Here is a 14,646-nt window from a genome sequence, read left to right as displayed (position 1 = left end):
AAAAGCTCTGATAAAGTAGGTACTTATTATTTTTGCTTTACATGTGATGTTTTACGCATTGTGTGTCAATTGCAAGTGTGAGATTATTTTTCTATTGCGAAGAATGTTGTGCGGCCTTGACGACCTTTGACTTCTCCATCTGGAAACATTTGGAATTTGGAATATTAAGAGGTATGTTATTATAATCTGTTTGACGTATGTGCCCCGCCACCGAAGATGACTATAATAAAATACAACATTGCCGTTTGTAAAGTCAATGCTATTGTTGACGTCATTCGAACACCTCTAATGTTATATGAAAGGTGGTATATCGCTGTTGGATACCAATTTATGGTTATTTGGAGGATATTCAAAAATAATTATATTGAAGAGACAATTATTTAATATTTTAATTGCAATAAATTAAATAAAGCTTCAAGAAAAAAATTGTTTGTGGCCTCGGGGTAAAAATTTATACGATATACGCGTCAGTAGCACTATTTTCCATAAGATTAGAGTGTATTTAAAAGTATCAATTTTGTTTTACAAAACTTTACTAAACAATTAGGGCAACTTCCTTGAAGTATCAGTTTTTGCTCGTTTCCTACCACGAAGTGTGGATCAAAAAGGAAGCTTTGGACGTAACGAAAAAGAGGACATTCGAGTAAAGGTTGAGATCAAAAGAGTCGTCTGAAAAAGCGGTAAAAGTAGATGTTTGATCCTGTCAAGTACACAGATTATATTGCAACTTTTTAATTGTTTTATAAAGTGCAAAATTTTAAAACGCTGGAAAAACAATTGAAATCAATACGCAACTAAAACTTTTGTACAGGTAATCAATAGTTACCACGTCTGATCTTCGAAAAGTTACTAAACTCGACAATAGCGAAATAAATTAGGCAAAAATAGACGCCTAAAAGTAAACCGAATTAGAAAATACATCCAACAGCGGTACTCGAGGAAAGTGAAAATAGTACAAATATTTTAAAAAATTATTGTGAAACTAAATATACTCAAAAAGAAAGACATTTAAAAATATTCGTCGCGACATCATAAAAAAATAAAAAAAGCTTATTGAAGAGTCAGATATTGATGGAAAACGTCTTCGTTTGAATATTTGCTTTCGAAATTCAAATCGATAAATCTACTCTCGCAGTCTGAAAAAAAAATATTTCCTCAATATTTCTACGCTATCACTTCTGACATATTTAAATAAGGGTTGCTCTAATCTATAATTTTGTGACCCTTCAGTAATAAAATATTTACACTAACAGCCAGTAGAGTTCTCAAATCCTGAAATCCGATCTCCCTTTTAATATTTTCTTACCTCAAATTACTTCTAATTCAATTACAAAGTTATTACTTCGACCAAACCATCACTTTGAACTTCATTATTTAACCTCTGTCATATCCACGCATTTACCAATGTTATATGTGACTGACATAATAAACATTAATACTAATTCTCATCCCACGATTTCTACAATATTCATATGCAAACACATTTTAGCCGAGTTGTGCTTAACTCTGATTTCGAAACATCGAGAAATATTAATATTTGAATAAGCTTTAATAAAATTCCCTCCAATCACAAGATTATCATTATTACATTATCTGCGATTTATTTCGTAGATTACAACACGAAAATAACTTACGATAAAAAAAACTTTCACGCGAACCCCCTCTATTCCTTTAAGCCAAGAAACGCAGAATTTGATTTAGACTCCTTGAAATAAATAGGCCGGGAAAATTAAGAAAATAATTATAAACCTAAATTATCATCCCCACTACTCGACAGACAACTCTCCCTCGCGCCGCCATCAACAAACAAAAAAATTCCTCGAACATCACCGAAACCAAAACAAACGCCTATTTTTGGCCACACACGCGGTTTTGTTTATCCCGAGCCGTGTAAACGCCAAAACACGCCGTCTTTGATGTCGAAAAGCTGTGTCAAACTTAAGGCAACCACGCCCATTTTTGACAATCGGAATGGGCGTGGTTAGTTCATAATCGTCACACTTTCCAATTTTTGATGCAAAAGGCAAATATTTTAATCATCGAACCAAAACACACTCAAAGCGAGGTTCTCAAATTTGCACAGTGTATATAAAATAAACAATAAGAACATCAATCAAATATAAATAAACAAAAACTAATTTGCAAATGTTTGTATTCAATGAAAATGAGACGTTTTTATTACGTGGAATAACGTCCGGCCGTTTCATTATATTACGACGATCGTATAAACAGATAAGTGCGCCGTTTCAACATTTAATATGCAAAATAAAACGAAAAGTACACGGGAAAATTAGATAATTATCTTAATATAATAATAGGGAGGAAATAACTCGGAGTTTCCCTCTGGTGGTGAAAATTGAAAAACCGACTTAATTCATTAAAGAGAAGGGTTATAAAATTTTCCAACACAATTTCCAAAACACCCCCTAAGTTTTCAACGTTATTGATTCAGCAAAACAAACCTTTCCAAACAAACATAATAAAATAGAGACTAATAAACTTTATTGTACCGCTCTAATTGGATGCAAGTAAAAAATAATCATAGTAAGAGATCTAGACGAAATTTCATTAATTACGATATTTAGAAGCTCGAGACTTTGTTTTTCCAAGGAAATACTTCAAATTAATTTTGTCAACAGTTTGTACAAACAGAATCGCGTATATATTTGAGAGTACAACGTAATTACCATAATATTTGCACTTGCATATTCATAATTATGAGCAAACAACCTGCGAAAATATCACTGAAACGTCTTACTCGAAAGTACTCAGGTTTTTTCGAGTATATTCAAGATTTTTTCCATTAACAAGTACGTCAATTATCGAACTAAAACCGACGTCATACGCAAGAGATACCCTCGATGATTTATCAATGACAATTCGCATGTGATATATTTTAATGTCGATTGCAAACAGGCTCGACTCGACAAATCAGCTGTTGGCTGCAAGTGACGGTTCCCACATGAAAAAATTGAAGGAAAATTTATTTATTACCATACAAATTAAAGTAAAAAATAAACCAAAATCGAAACCATCAACCATCCACTTGCACTTTAGCAAGAAAAAATGTTTTATTATTAATTATTATCATTACTAATGTGACGATATTCAGACATTACACAATTACACATTACATCAATAGAGCATTTTAAAAATAAACCTACGGAAATGATCATGTTGCAAAATCACCAAAACCGTAAATTGCTGACTCATTAAGTACATTTTTTATTATTATTAATCATGCAGCATGTCATTATTTGTTAATGTTTATCTATACCGAGACTGCGGGGTTAAAGAAACCATGTGTCACAGTAGGCAGCGAAATGTTGGAAAAAATCACGGCCGGCCATGACATGGCTATTTGATTATTTCGAGAGAAAAGAAACCAACTCAAATTCTTTTTAGATCATAAAATTATTCCAACAACTCCTTTTATGTGCATCGACGTGACGATAAAATTGAAAATAAATAAACTATCATGAGCTAGAGAGTATGTTTTATTTACATGTTTTAACATTAAACATAGCCTTTTAAAAGTAACACTCACTTAAAAAAAGTCGTAGTCTATTTATCAAGATTTAGTCGAAAAGGTTGATAAATATTCGAATAAAACAAATTCTCGAACCTTCATTATTGTTTATTACGCTCTTTATTGCTTACGTGTCAACCCTTATTCTCTTTATAAACCTTTGTAAGAAGATTTACGACTAAACTTTTAACAATTCTTTAGCGAAACCTCAATATTCCAAATTATTCAAAATAACGAAAACACATGTCGGTATTATAATCAATAAATCAGGAAAAATAAGTCGATTTGTAGACAGGTCTGGACTAGTGTCAATATAAAGTGGGCCGTGATTTAATCAGAATACAAATTAATTTAGTCTTGTAATTGCTTGCACGAAATAAAAATTATGTAAATTGACCTCATGCTGATTTGGTAGATTTTATTGGCAGGATTGACACCTTATTTAATCCATTAGCGTTGATATGAATTGAAACTTTCTGATCAAAATGAACAGATTTAATCGTTTTTACAACTGCATGTAGTCCAATAGGTAATGAATCAATTTTCTCAAAACAAAAATAGAAATGATGAATTAAAGCTGAATGTCTGTTATGCAAAAAAGCAAAGTTTCCACACTTTTTAAAGTAAATATACAGTAACGCCGGACTTTCATCGAAAGAATTTCGAAACAAATTTTAAATAGCTATTTAAATTTTTATTTACTCAAATAGTCATTACTCATTACTTATTTGACTTTTAGTCCAGTCAATGAATATTCAAAAAAATTGTAGAATACACTGTTGGGAATAGAATTTCTACTTCACGATTGTGTTTGAACTAGCTTTTCGGTTCACTGTGATGTGCAGGGGATGAAAAGGGATCTCTCTATTACCTCGAAAATGTTGTGTGTTGAGAAAATGATTATGTATAAAATTAAAGATTAAGAAATTTCCTACAAGGCGGTGTTTTCGGTTTTTTTCTGTATTTTAAATAATAGTTTTCGAAATATCAGCTATCAAATATCGCACTCTTTAAAAAACACTTTTTGTCTAAGTCCCAAGTTCACAGCAAAAGTGATTGTGTTGAATAAATTGTAGACCTCTGCAGCTTCTCTTTTCGTATCTTTCTGTAGATTGTCCAAAGACTCCCACGAAAATGTGATTATGATTCATTTCTTGCATCTGAATCTGAAAATGTTCAGATTTTCACGTCAGTTTATCCTCTTCGCCAGGATAGATAAACGAACAAATTTGCTATATTTTTATTTTTAATCTAAAGTCGAAAGTGATTGGCTTCTCACATTAATGGCCGACCTCAAACGGACCAACATATCATTGCAATAAATTTTTGAATGAATTTTAAATGAATGAAAATCCAACGCGATTGGTTTTCCTACATTATCATAATGACCGACCTTAAACTGTCCAATCACAATGTCTACAACTTTTACAACAATCCTTCCGTTAATTAATGAATTAAGAGAGTGCAATATTTGGTGACGAATATCTCGCTATTTGAGATACAAACCCGAAAAAATCACCTTGTAGAAAATTTTATAAGCTTTAACGCACCGTTTTATGAATATAAGAAAAAAAGCACTCTCTTGGTGCCCCCCTGCGCCCCACTCACTATAGTCCAATAGAAACTTTTAATATGTTTACATACTAACTTACACAAATACAGCCCTAAAGTAAAAAATTCTGTCCTCGACCTTGCGGTGTGTCCTCGACCAAATGACGTCATTTGAGTGCTTTAATAAGTCGTTGGCGTTAATTTAATTTTTGTGACGGACTTTCTTCACTATACATTTTCAAATGTGAAAATAAGAATTATTTTTATTTTTCACAGCCGCCTAAAATTATTCCACATAAATGTCGCCAATCGTCGCAAAATTCTCTAGAATTTTTTTTTAATTTTCGTCTTTTAATTTATAAAATGATAGAAATAGAAGAAATAGTATAAAGCACTTGTTGCAGAAGGTTTTTCAAGCACTCATTTGTTCCTCAACTAGCCGCTACGAAGCTCGTTTCGGAATTTCAAATTTGTGCTTATATAGTATGTTTTTTTTTAATGGAAATGTCCAAACACTCAGGAAATTTAGAGACGAAACACCAAAAAAGGAACAAATTCGGTTCCGCTAACAGTTTTTAGAAATTTGGAAACAAATAGTTCGCAAGCAGAAAGTTAGAAAAAGGGACCGTTAAAATGAAGAAGCCATTTGTAATGCAGGTTTGCTAAACAATTGAAATTTTTAGCAAAAAATTGAAAAAAATACAAAATAAGCATGAATGAGAAAGAACCTTGGGAAGAACTCAATTAAATTAGTGTCTTGTGCATCGTTTTTGAGGAACGAGTTAAAAAAGTAACAATTTTGAAACTAAAGCTGAAGAAGAATTTATAAAACGCATCAACTTTGAACTCATTTCAATAAATTACACAAAACTTATTGCCAATCATCATAATATTACTTGTATCTTTGCTATAACTCTTTTCTGTATATACATCCTTTTTCTTCAAAGTTTTTGTAGCAAGAACCTCATTTTTGTCCACAACATTGTACTTACTTGCGATGTGTTTCTATCAAAATTATTAGCACTGAATTCTGTCTTTAGACCTTAGGTAATGATGTATGTTCTCAGGTATTCAATTATAGTGATTTCAAAGAGCTAATAAGCACACAAAATTCGTAAAAGACAAAATTTTGACATCTCAATTTGAAAACATAACCACAATTTTTTAACAAAATTTCTAGGGATAAAAACAAAGAGCAAACAAAATTTGTTGAGACAAGCTTGCTATAATATACCAATTTTTTCACCAAAATTTTGACTTGCTAATTTCCATTTAAAGAAAAAGCAGACTACTATTCCCTGATTCTTAAATCCCGTCACATTGGCGGGACGAATAAGTTTATCAAAGAGAAATAACAAAAATGAAAAAATGATAATAAATAACAAAGAAAAAGCTTTAAGATAAAAAAAAAACAAAGTCATTATTAACAAGAACAATCATTACTCAATTAATTAATTGTCAGTGACATCATTGTTCAAAAAATAAAACCGCCAATGTGATGAGGTTTAAAAAGCAGAGAAAAATTATTGCAAGTCCAAAATCAAGCAAAAAATTAATTTTTCTTTCTATTAAGTCAAAGTAATGAAGATTTAATTAAAGATTTGCTCGTTTAAGGTTAAGCAAAAATTGTTATTCCTTTGAAGTTTTGGTCGAGGTTTTAACGTATCAAAGCTATTTTTTTTTCCTCTTGTAAACTCAATCAGGGGACATTCTATAGAACAATAAATATTGTTTTGAACAGATAATAATAATTATTATTTAGAAAAAATTAAAAAGATTAGAACTGAAAACAAGTATGCAGTTATCTTACTTATGATTATTGATAAAAGAAAAAAGCAATGAAAACTCTTACGAAGTGGACAAGTTTCGTTTATTAAAATTTTGCAAAAATGGGAACACATCCTCGAGATTGTGCGTGTTTTGTCGGACATGCCATTGTCTGGCTGCACTACTAAAATAGGTACAATACGTTTATTGTGGTAGCGTTTCCTTCGCGTTTGCCACAAAAGATATCAGCAAATAGAACCGATTTGTATAATAAAATTTCTAGAAATTTTCCAATTAGTTATAGCCCCAATCCAATGTCTCCGTAACAGGAAATCGCGTCGGGGTTTGCTTTTTGTCTGTGATTCATGCGAGGGCCCCAAAATCCGGTAGATCGATGCCGGCCGGAGGCGTCCCCCAGGTTGACATCCGGGGGGTGAACGACCTTAGTGACTCACCTGGGGTCGGGCAGCACGATCTTCTTGCTGGCCCTCGCAGCTGGTGTGCACTTGCTCTTTTCCATGGCCATGAGATAGCTGACATCGGCCAGCACTGCCTCTAAGTCCGCCATTTTGCAGTTTGCACCACACTCGCTCAAATAAACATATTTCGGTACACTGTGCACAGCTCACCAAACACCTACCGCACGCGCCCCGCACTCGACCTTACATAACGGCCCTCATTGAATTACATAATAATTTCGAAAGAAGAAACTGAGGAGGAATGCGCCGTCGAGTGATCAATCTCAAAGTTCCGTCCCTGGATCATCAAGAAGGGAACTGAAGTACCCCGATCGCGACCGCCGAAACTCAAACAGCGACTGATTGGACGGGACAGGCCTTTCCTAAAACGAATGCGGCGACGCGAAATGCAAACAGCTGGTCAAATGTCAAAAGTGTCGAACAGCTGTGGACAAGGGCACCAACCAAACCACACAAAACAAAACAAACAAACTTGTACAAACTAACATGAAATCCTTACACAATCTGCATTCGGCATTCCCCCCTCAACCAACTAACAAACAAATACATGTTTGCCTCTCATTTAATCAAATAAAAATTAATTTAATGTCACGAATAAAACTGTAACGTTGGCGCCTTGGCCAAATTGACATTTTACTAAACATGGCTGCCACAAGTGACAGCCGAGAACTTTTTAACAGTCTGTCATCAAAAATCACTCAATTATCATACGGACGCTCCAAAAACGACCGCAGTGTTATAAACGCAATTCTAGACGAACTAAATTCTTTCAATTACAAATATCCAATCGTAACAAGCCCGACTGTAAGATTTACTCTGCCCTAACCTCACTTTCTAACTTGACAATTTTCAGAAAGCTGTCCTTTTGGTCAATCAGTGTTGTTCGTTAATACCCCCTGAAGACGAGGAACTCGTCCTGAAATGTTGCCAGTTAATTACAAATTTAATTACACGCCAAAAGGTGGTTATAGACGGGCGTACTCTTACCGTGGCAGTTGTGTGGTGCTTGCAAGCTTTAAAAGATCAAGATTGGATTGCAGATCTCCTTGTTGCGTTAGATGCCTTATTGCGTGCAAATACCGGACATGAAGTTAGCCTTAGACTAGTTATGAAACGTGGCTTAAACTATTATTTTAGTTAATTACTGAAATTGTGAAAAACAATACTCTAATAAGCTTAGCAAACAATCAACAAAAACCAGAATTGGCTTTTTTTGCCTTACAGTGCCTGGAAGCTTGCACAATACCTCCCGAAGATACTAAAATCTTGACGGAGGACGAGTTTAAATATGAGTTCCAAATTAGTTTTGAAATTTTCTTAAAACACACGGTCACAAATAATTTCAATTTAGATAAACTGATAAGTAAGAAAATTTACATTGTATGTTTGAGAGGTTTGCAAAATATTATCAGGATAAAACCTAATTTACTCTCTGATAACTTGGGGATAATCCTGGGGGTTGTAAAATCCTACATGTTACTTGGAATCGCAGGGATAGAATTTGTGAAGCCTCAAAAATTGTTACCTTCGCCTTTAAGTATCCCTGAGAGTAGTACAAATGAGGCGAGAGGAAAGGGAGGAAAGGTAAATAAGTCATTACATGTAATTAATAACTTAAACATTTATTTTAGATGACTAAGCAAAGAAAGCCGAAAACACAACCCACTATTATGAAAACACGAAAATCAGAAAAGTGGGAAGATGACACCGGGGGTTACACTCCTGCTGTTACTGACGAAACAATGGCCAATTTCGGTAATGGTGTCAAAACAAGCGATTCCGATTTTTCGGACACAGAGGGTGGAAATCTCGCAAAACTAAATGTGATGAATGGGAGGGTACGTCAGGCCGCTCTTGGTTTATTTTTGCATAGTATTAAGGTTAGTCATTGATTCAGGAAATGAAATTTTCAAAATTATTTATTTAGCTAACTCACAAGACTGTGATTTTCTCATACTGGTCAAGTTTTATCCCTGAAAATCCGCTTTCATCTAAACATAATTTAATGACTTGCATACTTAAAGAAACGTCCAATAGGGGGAGCATGGGGGCTTTGAACGCTCTACTAGTCCTACTTTCGTTGTCCAAAGTTTACTTAGCACAAGCGGAAAAAGGGTACTCAAACCAATCTTACTCAATTAGGACTAAACCAAATTTTGTAGCGAAAATCTCGCCTTTACACCATTCTCCGTCGTCCTAGGACTCACAATCAAGGAATTGCATAAATGTCTAAGTCTGGCATTAAGCGCACATTCAATTCCTGTGTTAACAATGGTTTTGAAATGTTTTGCGGCTCTGGTCCAAGCGACACCTTATCATCGACTAGCCCCCGGTTTAATCACAAAAGTGATAAGAAACGTCAAACCTTTCATTTATCACAAAGACTCAACAGTGCAAGTGGCGGCTTTGATAGTACTAGGATGTGTGTTAGCCTCAGAACCGATAATTCCCGAATGCAGAGAAGCTTTCCTCAAGAGTACGAAAAATTCTGAATGTTCTGATTCGGACACTCCGTGGCTCCTCCACCGATGTCTTGTCAATTTGGGAGTGGATACTGACCAGAATAGTGTCCCCACTCCTGTCAAACTCGAATCGCTTCAAATCATCTCAATTATAAGTCGCAACTATTTTGAGGATTTAGTTGCGCCGTATTTAAACCACGTGACTAGAGCACTCGACTTGTCATTGGCTAGCAAGTACACAGATGTGCAGTTGCATGCAGGTCGCGCTGTTGATTTCATTGGCCAAGCAATGAATCGTTGTTCTGCAATGATTCTACCTGAGGAATATCTCCTTTTCTGGCAAACTCTACTCAAAGGGTCACTCACGGCACTTTTTCAATGCGAACAGCCAGTTTTGCGGGCTATAGGTTGCGATTGTTTGGGCAGTATAGGGGCGGAGACTTTCGAGCAACTCCCCCGCGACAAGCAAATTTTATGTGTGACTCTCCTCTTTGCCAGTAGTCGCGATGAGGAAAACACTGTAAAGGGGGCTGCGGTCAGGGCTTTGGCAATTTCTGTCCTTTATCCGAGTTTGAGAGAGGATTCGGGGTTTGTGGTGGATACCGCGGAACGGATATACAGTGTGTTGGGGGATGAGAATTTCGCGGTTAGGGTAAAGTGTTCGTGGGCGTTGGGAAATCTGAGCGATGCTTTAGTTTTAAACAAGTGAGTGGTGGTGGTAGCACTGATTGATTTTTATTAACTGAGATTGTAGGACATCGGCGCATCTCATGGAAGAATTTCCGAAAAATTTGATTCTGAAATTGTTGAAAGAGACGATTAAAGCATCAAATGATGGGGATAAAATTAAAATGAATACGGTGCGAGCCTTGGGGAATCTTTTACAATTAATTGATGAAAATTTGATTGAGGAAGGGCAATTTAGGGATGCTGTGCAAGAGGGAATAGACATTCTCGTGAAAAATTGCACCTCAGGGTCAAATATGAAGGTATTCATTTATAAAAACTTCCCAACATATTGAAATTTTTTACTCACCTTGTAAAACTTGCGTTAATTTTTAAGGTACGATGGAATTCATGTTACGCCATCGGAAACGCAATGAAAAATTCATCTATTTTCTCGTTAGAAAACAACTGGCAGGTAAATAAGCAACTTATTTATTATTTTTTTTTTTCTAATTTTTACATCACAGGAAAAGATTTTCCATTCATTGTCTGACTTGGTTGTGAATTTCCGTAATTTTAAAGTACGGATTAATGCAGCACTGGCACTCTCGTCGCCCCACAAAAGAGAGTTTTATGGACAGTTCTACCAACCCGTTTGGATTTCACTTATGAAAGGTTTGGAAACGTCGGAAAACGTTGCAGATTTTAATGAATATAAACACCGCGACAATTTAGTGGAACAAGTATTTTTTCGAATTTATTTTCATGATTTTTTGTAATTAATCGTTTTTTAGATCTGTTTAACATTAGGTCATTTGATGACGCTACTAACAAAAGAAGATTTAACATATATTAAAGATAGTGTTAATTCAGGTTATTTAAAAATTCAAATGAAGAGAGTTTGGGAAAAATTATTACCTGAAAAATCCACTGTGTTATATGATGCACAAACATACGTCACCAACTTAAAAAGCAATGCTGAACTTAATACGGAACAAAAAAATATACTCGACAGTCTAAACAATATTTTAATACAAGATTTTTAAGATAATTTTTACAGAAATATATTATTGTCTTATTGCGCTGTCTCTGTTCTCTCCTGACAAAGTTACTGACACACTTTGTAAATTGAACCATTTTTATTCAAAAAATTTTAAATATTTGAAATAAAAGCACAACATTTCTAAACCATACCAAAAATTAAACAAAAAGAACAAATAACCAACACTTACGAAGGCACCATGCCTTTGTTTCTTTTCCACTGGGCCCCACTTTTTCTGTTATGATTCGCTCTGCTCGACTTATTCACACTTTTCTTATGTCTATTTTGTAGAACGTTCTTCTCTTGTCCTTGACCTTTCTGTTTACCCACCACATCGGTTTTTGCTTTGGGGCGTGAAGTTTGGCCTTTGCCTTGACTTCTATATCGAGCTTCTCTTCTCGCTCTGATTACAGCAGGGTCTTCGCAAAAGTTAGCCTTGTTGTGGGGGCGATCTGAAGCCCCCACCGGTTTGCCCTCGTCGTCGTATTCATCCTCCGAATAGCTCGTATCGCTGACGACATCTTCATAGTTAGGGTTAAACTTCAAAATGTCTTCAGAACCGTGGTCGGGAACTGGAACTGTAGCCTCATCAGCCCTATCATCGTATTCGTCATCATAAACATCGAATTCGTTGGTGTATTGTCTGAAACATCAACAATAAGACAAAATAATATCATAAATAAGTAACTAACATTCCGTCCAAAATAAACGTTTTGATTTCTTTGATGTCTCTCTTGTCGTTTAGTAGTTTCAAAGCGTCGTCATAGTCCGGCTTCCGGCCTTTGTAAGCCAGGATTGGTTCTTCCGGTTTCGGTTCCGGAGGAATCCGGATTTGGTCAAATGGAATGTCGACTAAATGAGGCGGTAGATTTTGCTCAAGAATTGCACCAATTAAATCACTTGTGTTATAATTGTATGCTTCCAAACACTGCAAGATGAATCCATCTCCCAAATGGGGAAACATATCAATCACCATTCTGATACAATTTTCAATTTCTTCTTCACTGGGGGGAACGAACGTCTCCTCCACATGATTTGAGGGCCCTGGTTGTGTCCCCAACCCATTTTCTTGCACAATTTCCGACTTAACTTTCCTATTTGATGCGTATTTTTGTATGGCCTTTTGGAGCGTTTTTACTTCACACCTTAGAGTTTTCCAAAGCCTGTTATGTCGTCTCAAACAAGTTATACAATTCAGAATATAATCAGTCCGTGTTTGGTCACTATCAATTTTACATTCAATAAAACAATCGAATGATTATAAATAACTCACATCTCAGTACAACTACTAAACATTTCATTTTGGATTCCCACGTCGTAGCGTTCGTGATAATCACAGATAAAATATTCATCCTCAAGGGCTGTAGTTAATAATTTCAGATAAATCTCAACGTATTCTTCCTGATGTACAGGGTCGCCACTAGAAAAACATTTCAATACTCGTTTTATCAGTGATCGATTACACTACCTAAACTCTAAAGTTTTATCTAAACAATATGTGGTAAAAGCGTAATAAACGTCAATAAATTCCGACCTTCCTAAAGCAATTTCTTCAAATATAATTCCAGATAATTGCCTGTTTTGTTCTAATTCTTTCCTTCCGTCCAAAAAATCGTATAATTGGTAGAAAACTTTTTCATAAGTGTACGATAATCTATAAGATACGTACACATTTTTTTGACAACAAATTAATTTTTGTTACCTGTAAGGAATTCCTTTTGATAATGCCACATTTATCGCCGGTTTATAAAATTTCAGCAACATACGTAATGACGAAATTGTGTTTAATAAATAATCTACAACTGAAAATACCCAGGCAAGATTAAATACTGGAGGTTTTTCTTCAACAGCTATAGGAATTATCACAGCATCAGGTTCAAAGCCACAAACGTGACCTCCAATCATTTCTAAAGTCTACAATCACTAATTTGAATAAATCATTTTTTAAACAGTTGTATAATCACCAATATAACTTGATCTAGCATTTCTTCAATCTCTTTATCACGAAAAACGGACGTTCCATTAAAATACAAAGAAACTAAATCATTAACGAAGTCTTGGTTAGTTTCATGATAAAAAAGAAACAACGTAATTACTATAGGAAGATTAAGTAATTTATTTTCTAATAAAAACTGAAGACCTACACCGTCTGGCATATATTCACTCTGAAATGCACTTATTGAGAAAAGCTTTTATGTAAGTGAGACAAACCTCAGTCTCTTGAAACGTTGTTAGTCTTTGATAAACGCGCCGGAATTGTGAAAATACTGCTAAATAGACTGTACACGTCTCATCATCTAAATTTTTTATCTGATGAGGTAAAATTGGATTCAGTAGGAAACTATGAAGGCAAACTGCCACTTTGGGTTCATACAAAACTAAGCACCAAAATTGGTGGTAGTTACAACTTAACAAATAATGCAGCGTTTGTAAAAACAGACGATTACTTATCAAATATGAAGAGTTTTCTTTTTTGGACAAAGTAAAATTGTATGGTTGATATTTGTAGTATTGTTGTGATTCAGGCAACCAACATTTGCTCTAGAAAAAACAGATTTATTTTAAAATTAAAATGTATGATGTGCAACTCACAAGTGCAGGTATTACTTGTGTTTTACGCTCAAAACATTGTTTTTCAATGTCGTCATTTGGTTTAATTGACTCCTAAAATTACGAATTATCAATACGAAAATAAAATTACATTTGGCACTTACTAAAGGGGCTTCTTTACGTAATTCTACCACAACTTTTTCTAAATGAATATGATTTATTGGCAATTTGTTCGGGTTCTAAAAAATGAGGTTAAGCACGAATTTCCTGACAAAACTTACGTACTTTGAAAACATTTATATATTCATATCCCACATTTTCATTTACCACATCTTCTAAATCCAAGTTTTTAATTATTTCTGATAGTTCTTCCATGTTGCATAATTTTACGAAAAATTACTCGCTTGACTGAAAAAACTACCGGATTTTTTTCACTAAGAATATCAATTATTGCCAACTTGAATACCAACTGCTGGTACAAAATTCACTAGGTTCAGGATATAAAGGGTGTTTGATAAAAACAAAATTTGCATAACGGCTTGTGGGCCAATATTTATTTTGTGGTTAATTTTTTCTCGAATTGTCATTTTTCAAAACACA

General features: G+C 34.6%; 3 protein-coding genes across 3 annotated transcripts in view; 1 reads left to right on the top strand and 2 right to left on the bottom strand.

Annotated features, from left to right (window-relative positions):
- Positions 1 to 7,748, bottom strand: part of LOC123004261 (G protein-coupled receptor kinase 1) — a 50,995-nt gene extending 43,247 nt beyond the window's left edge. Inside the window, exon 1 of the mRNA XM_044397434.1 lies at positions 7,303 to 7,748. Within this exon, the coding sequence (XP_044253369.1) occupies positions 7,303 to 7,415 (113 nt within the window). The 5' untranslated portion in view covers positions 7,416 to 7,748. The remainder of the gene's footprint in view (positions 1 to 7,302) is intronic.
- A 200-nt stretch (positions 7,749 to 7,948) lies between these two features.
- Positions 7,949 to 11,533, top strand: LOC123004257 (HEAT repeat-containing protein 6). Its single transcript, XM_044397430.1, has 10 exons — positions 7,949 to 8,130; positions 8,180 to 8,416; positions 8,464 to 8,910; positions 8,958 to 9,206; positions 9,254 to 9,441; positions 9,489 to 10,493; positions 10,543 to 10,777; positions 10,852 to 10,929; positions 10,982 to 11,197; positions 11,249 to 11,533. Exons 1-10 carry the CDS (start codon positions 7,969 to 7,971, stop codon positions 11,498 to 11,500), a joined length of 3,069 nt encoding a protein of 1,022 aa, XP_044253365.1. The 5' UTR covers positions 7,949 to 7,968; the 3' UTR covers positions 11,501 to 11,533.
- LOC123004258 (activating signal cointegrator 1 complex subunit 2) lies at positions 11,466 to 14,473 on the bottom strand. The gene is made up of 10 exons (XM_044397431.1): positions 14,332 to 14,473; positions 14,211 to 14,285; positions 14,089 to 14,160; positions 13,708 to 14,037; positions 13,461 to 13,661; positions 13,199 to 13,410; positions 12,965 to 13,150; positions 12,770 to 12,916; positions 12,189 to 12,719; positions 11,466 to 12,139 (listed from the first exon to the last, which is right to left on the bottom strand). Exons 1-10 carry the CDS (start codon positions 14,419 to 14,421, stop codon positions 11,683 to 11,685), a joined length of 2,301 nt encoding a protein of 766 aa, XP_044253366.1. The 5' UTR covers positions 14,422 to 14,473; the 3' UTR covers positions 11,466 to 11,682.
- Positions 14,474 to 14,646: the final 173 nt, after the last annotated feature.

This window comes from Tribolium madens, unplaced genomic scaffold, assembly GCF_015345945.1.
Source record: "Tribolium madens isolate multiple individuals breed KSU strain unplaced genomic scaffold, Tmad_KSU_1.1 Scaffold_1;HRSCAF=32;Tcas5.2_LG8, whole genome shotgun sequence".
NCBI classification, from domain to species: domain Eukaryota; kingdom Metazoa; phylum Arthropoda; class Insecta; order Coleoptera; family Tenebrionidae; genus Tribolium; species Tribolium madens.
The sequence above is the reverse complement of the archived record's forward strand: the minus strand, read 5'-3'. Positions and strand labels throughout refer to the sequence as shown.

Excerpts from the sequence above, each read along its gene's own strand:
- LOC123004257 (XM_044397430.1), top strand. The coding sequence starts at position 7,969 with ATGGCTGCCACAAGTGACAGCCGAGAACTTTTTAACAGTCTGTCATCA. Across the intron at positions 8,911-8,957 it reads CGAGAGGAAAGGGAGGAAAG|ATGACTAAGCAAAGAAAGCC; the intron begins GTAAATAAGTCA and ends CATTTATTTTAG. Across the intron at positions 10,778-10,851 it reads CCTCAGGGTCAAATATGAAG|GTACGATGGAATTCATGTTA; the intron begins GTATTCATTTAT and ends TTAATTTTTAAG.
- LOC123004258 (XM_044397431.1), bottom strand. The coding sequence starts at position 14,421 with ATGGAAGAACTATCAGAAATAATTAAAAACTTGGATTTAGAAGATGTG. Across the intron at positions 13,411-13,460 it reads TGCTAGATCAAGTTATATTG|ACTTTAGAAATGATTGGAGG; the intron begins GTGATTATACAA and ends TAGTGATTGTAG. Across the intron at positions 12,140-12,188 it reads ACGTTTATTTTGGACGGAAT|ACAATACACCAACGAATTCG; the intron begins GTTAGTTACTTA and ends TTGATGTTTCAG.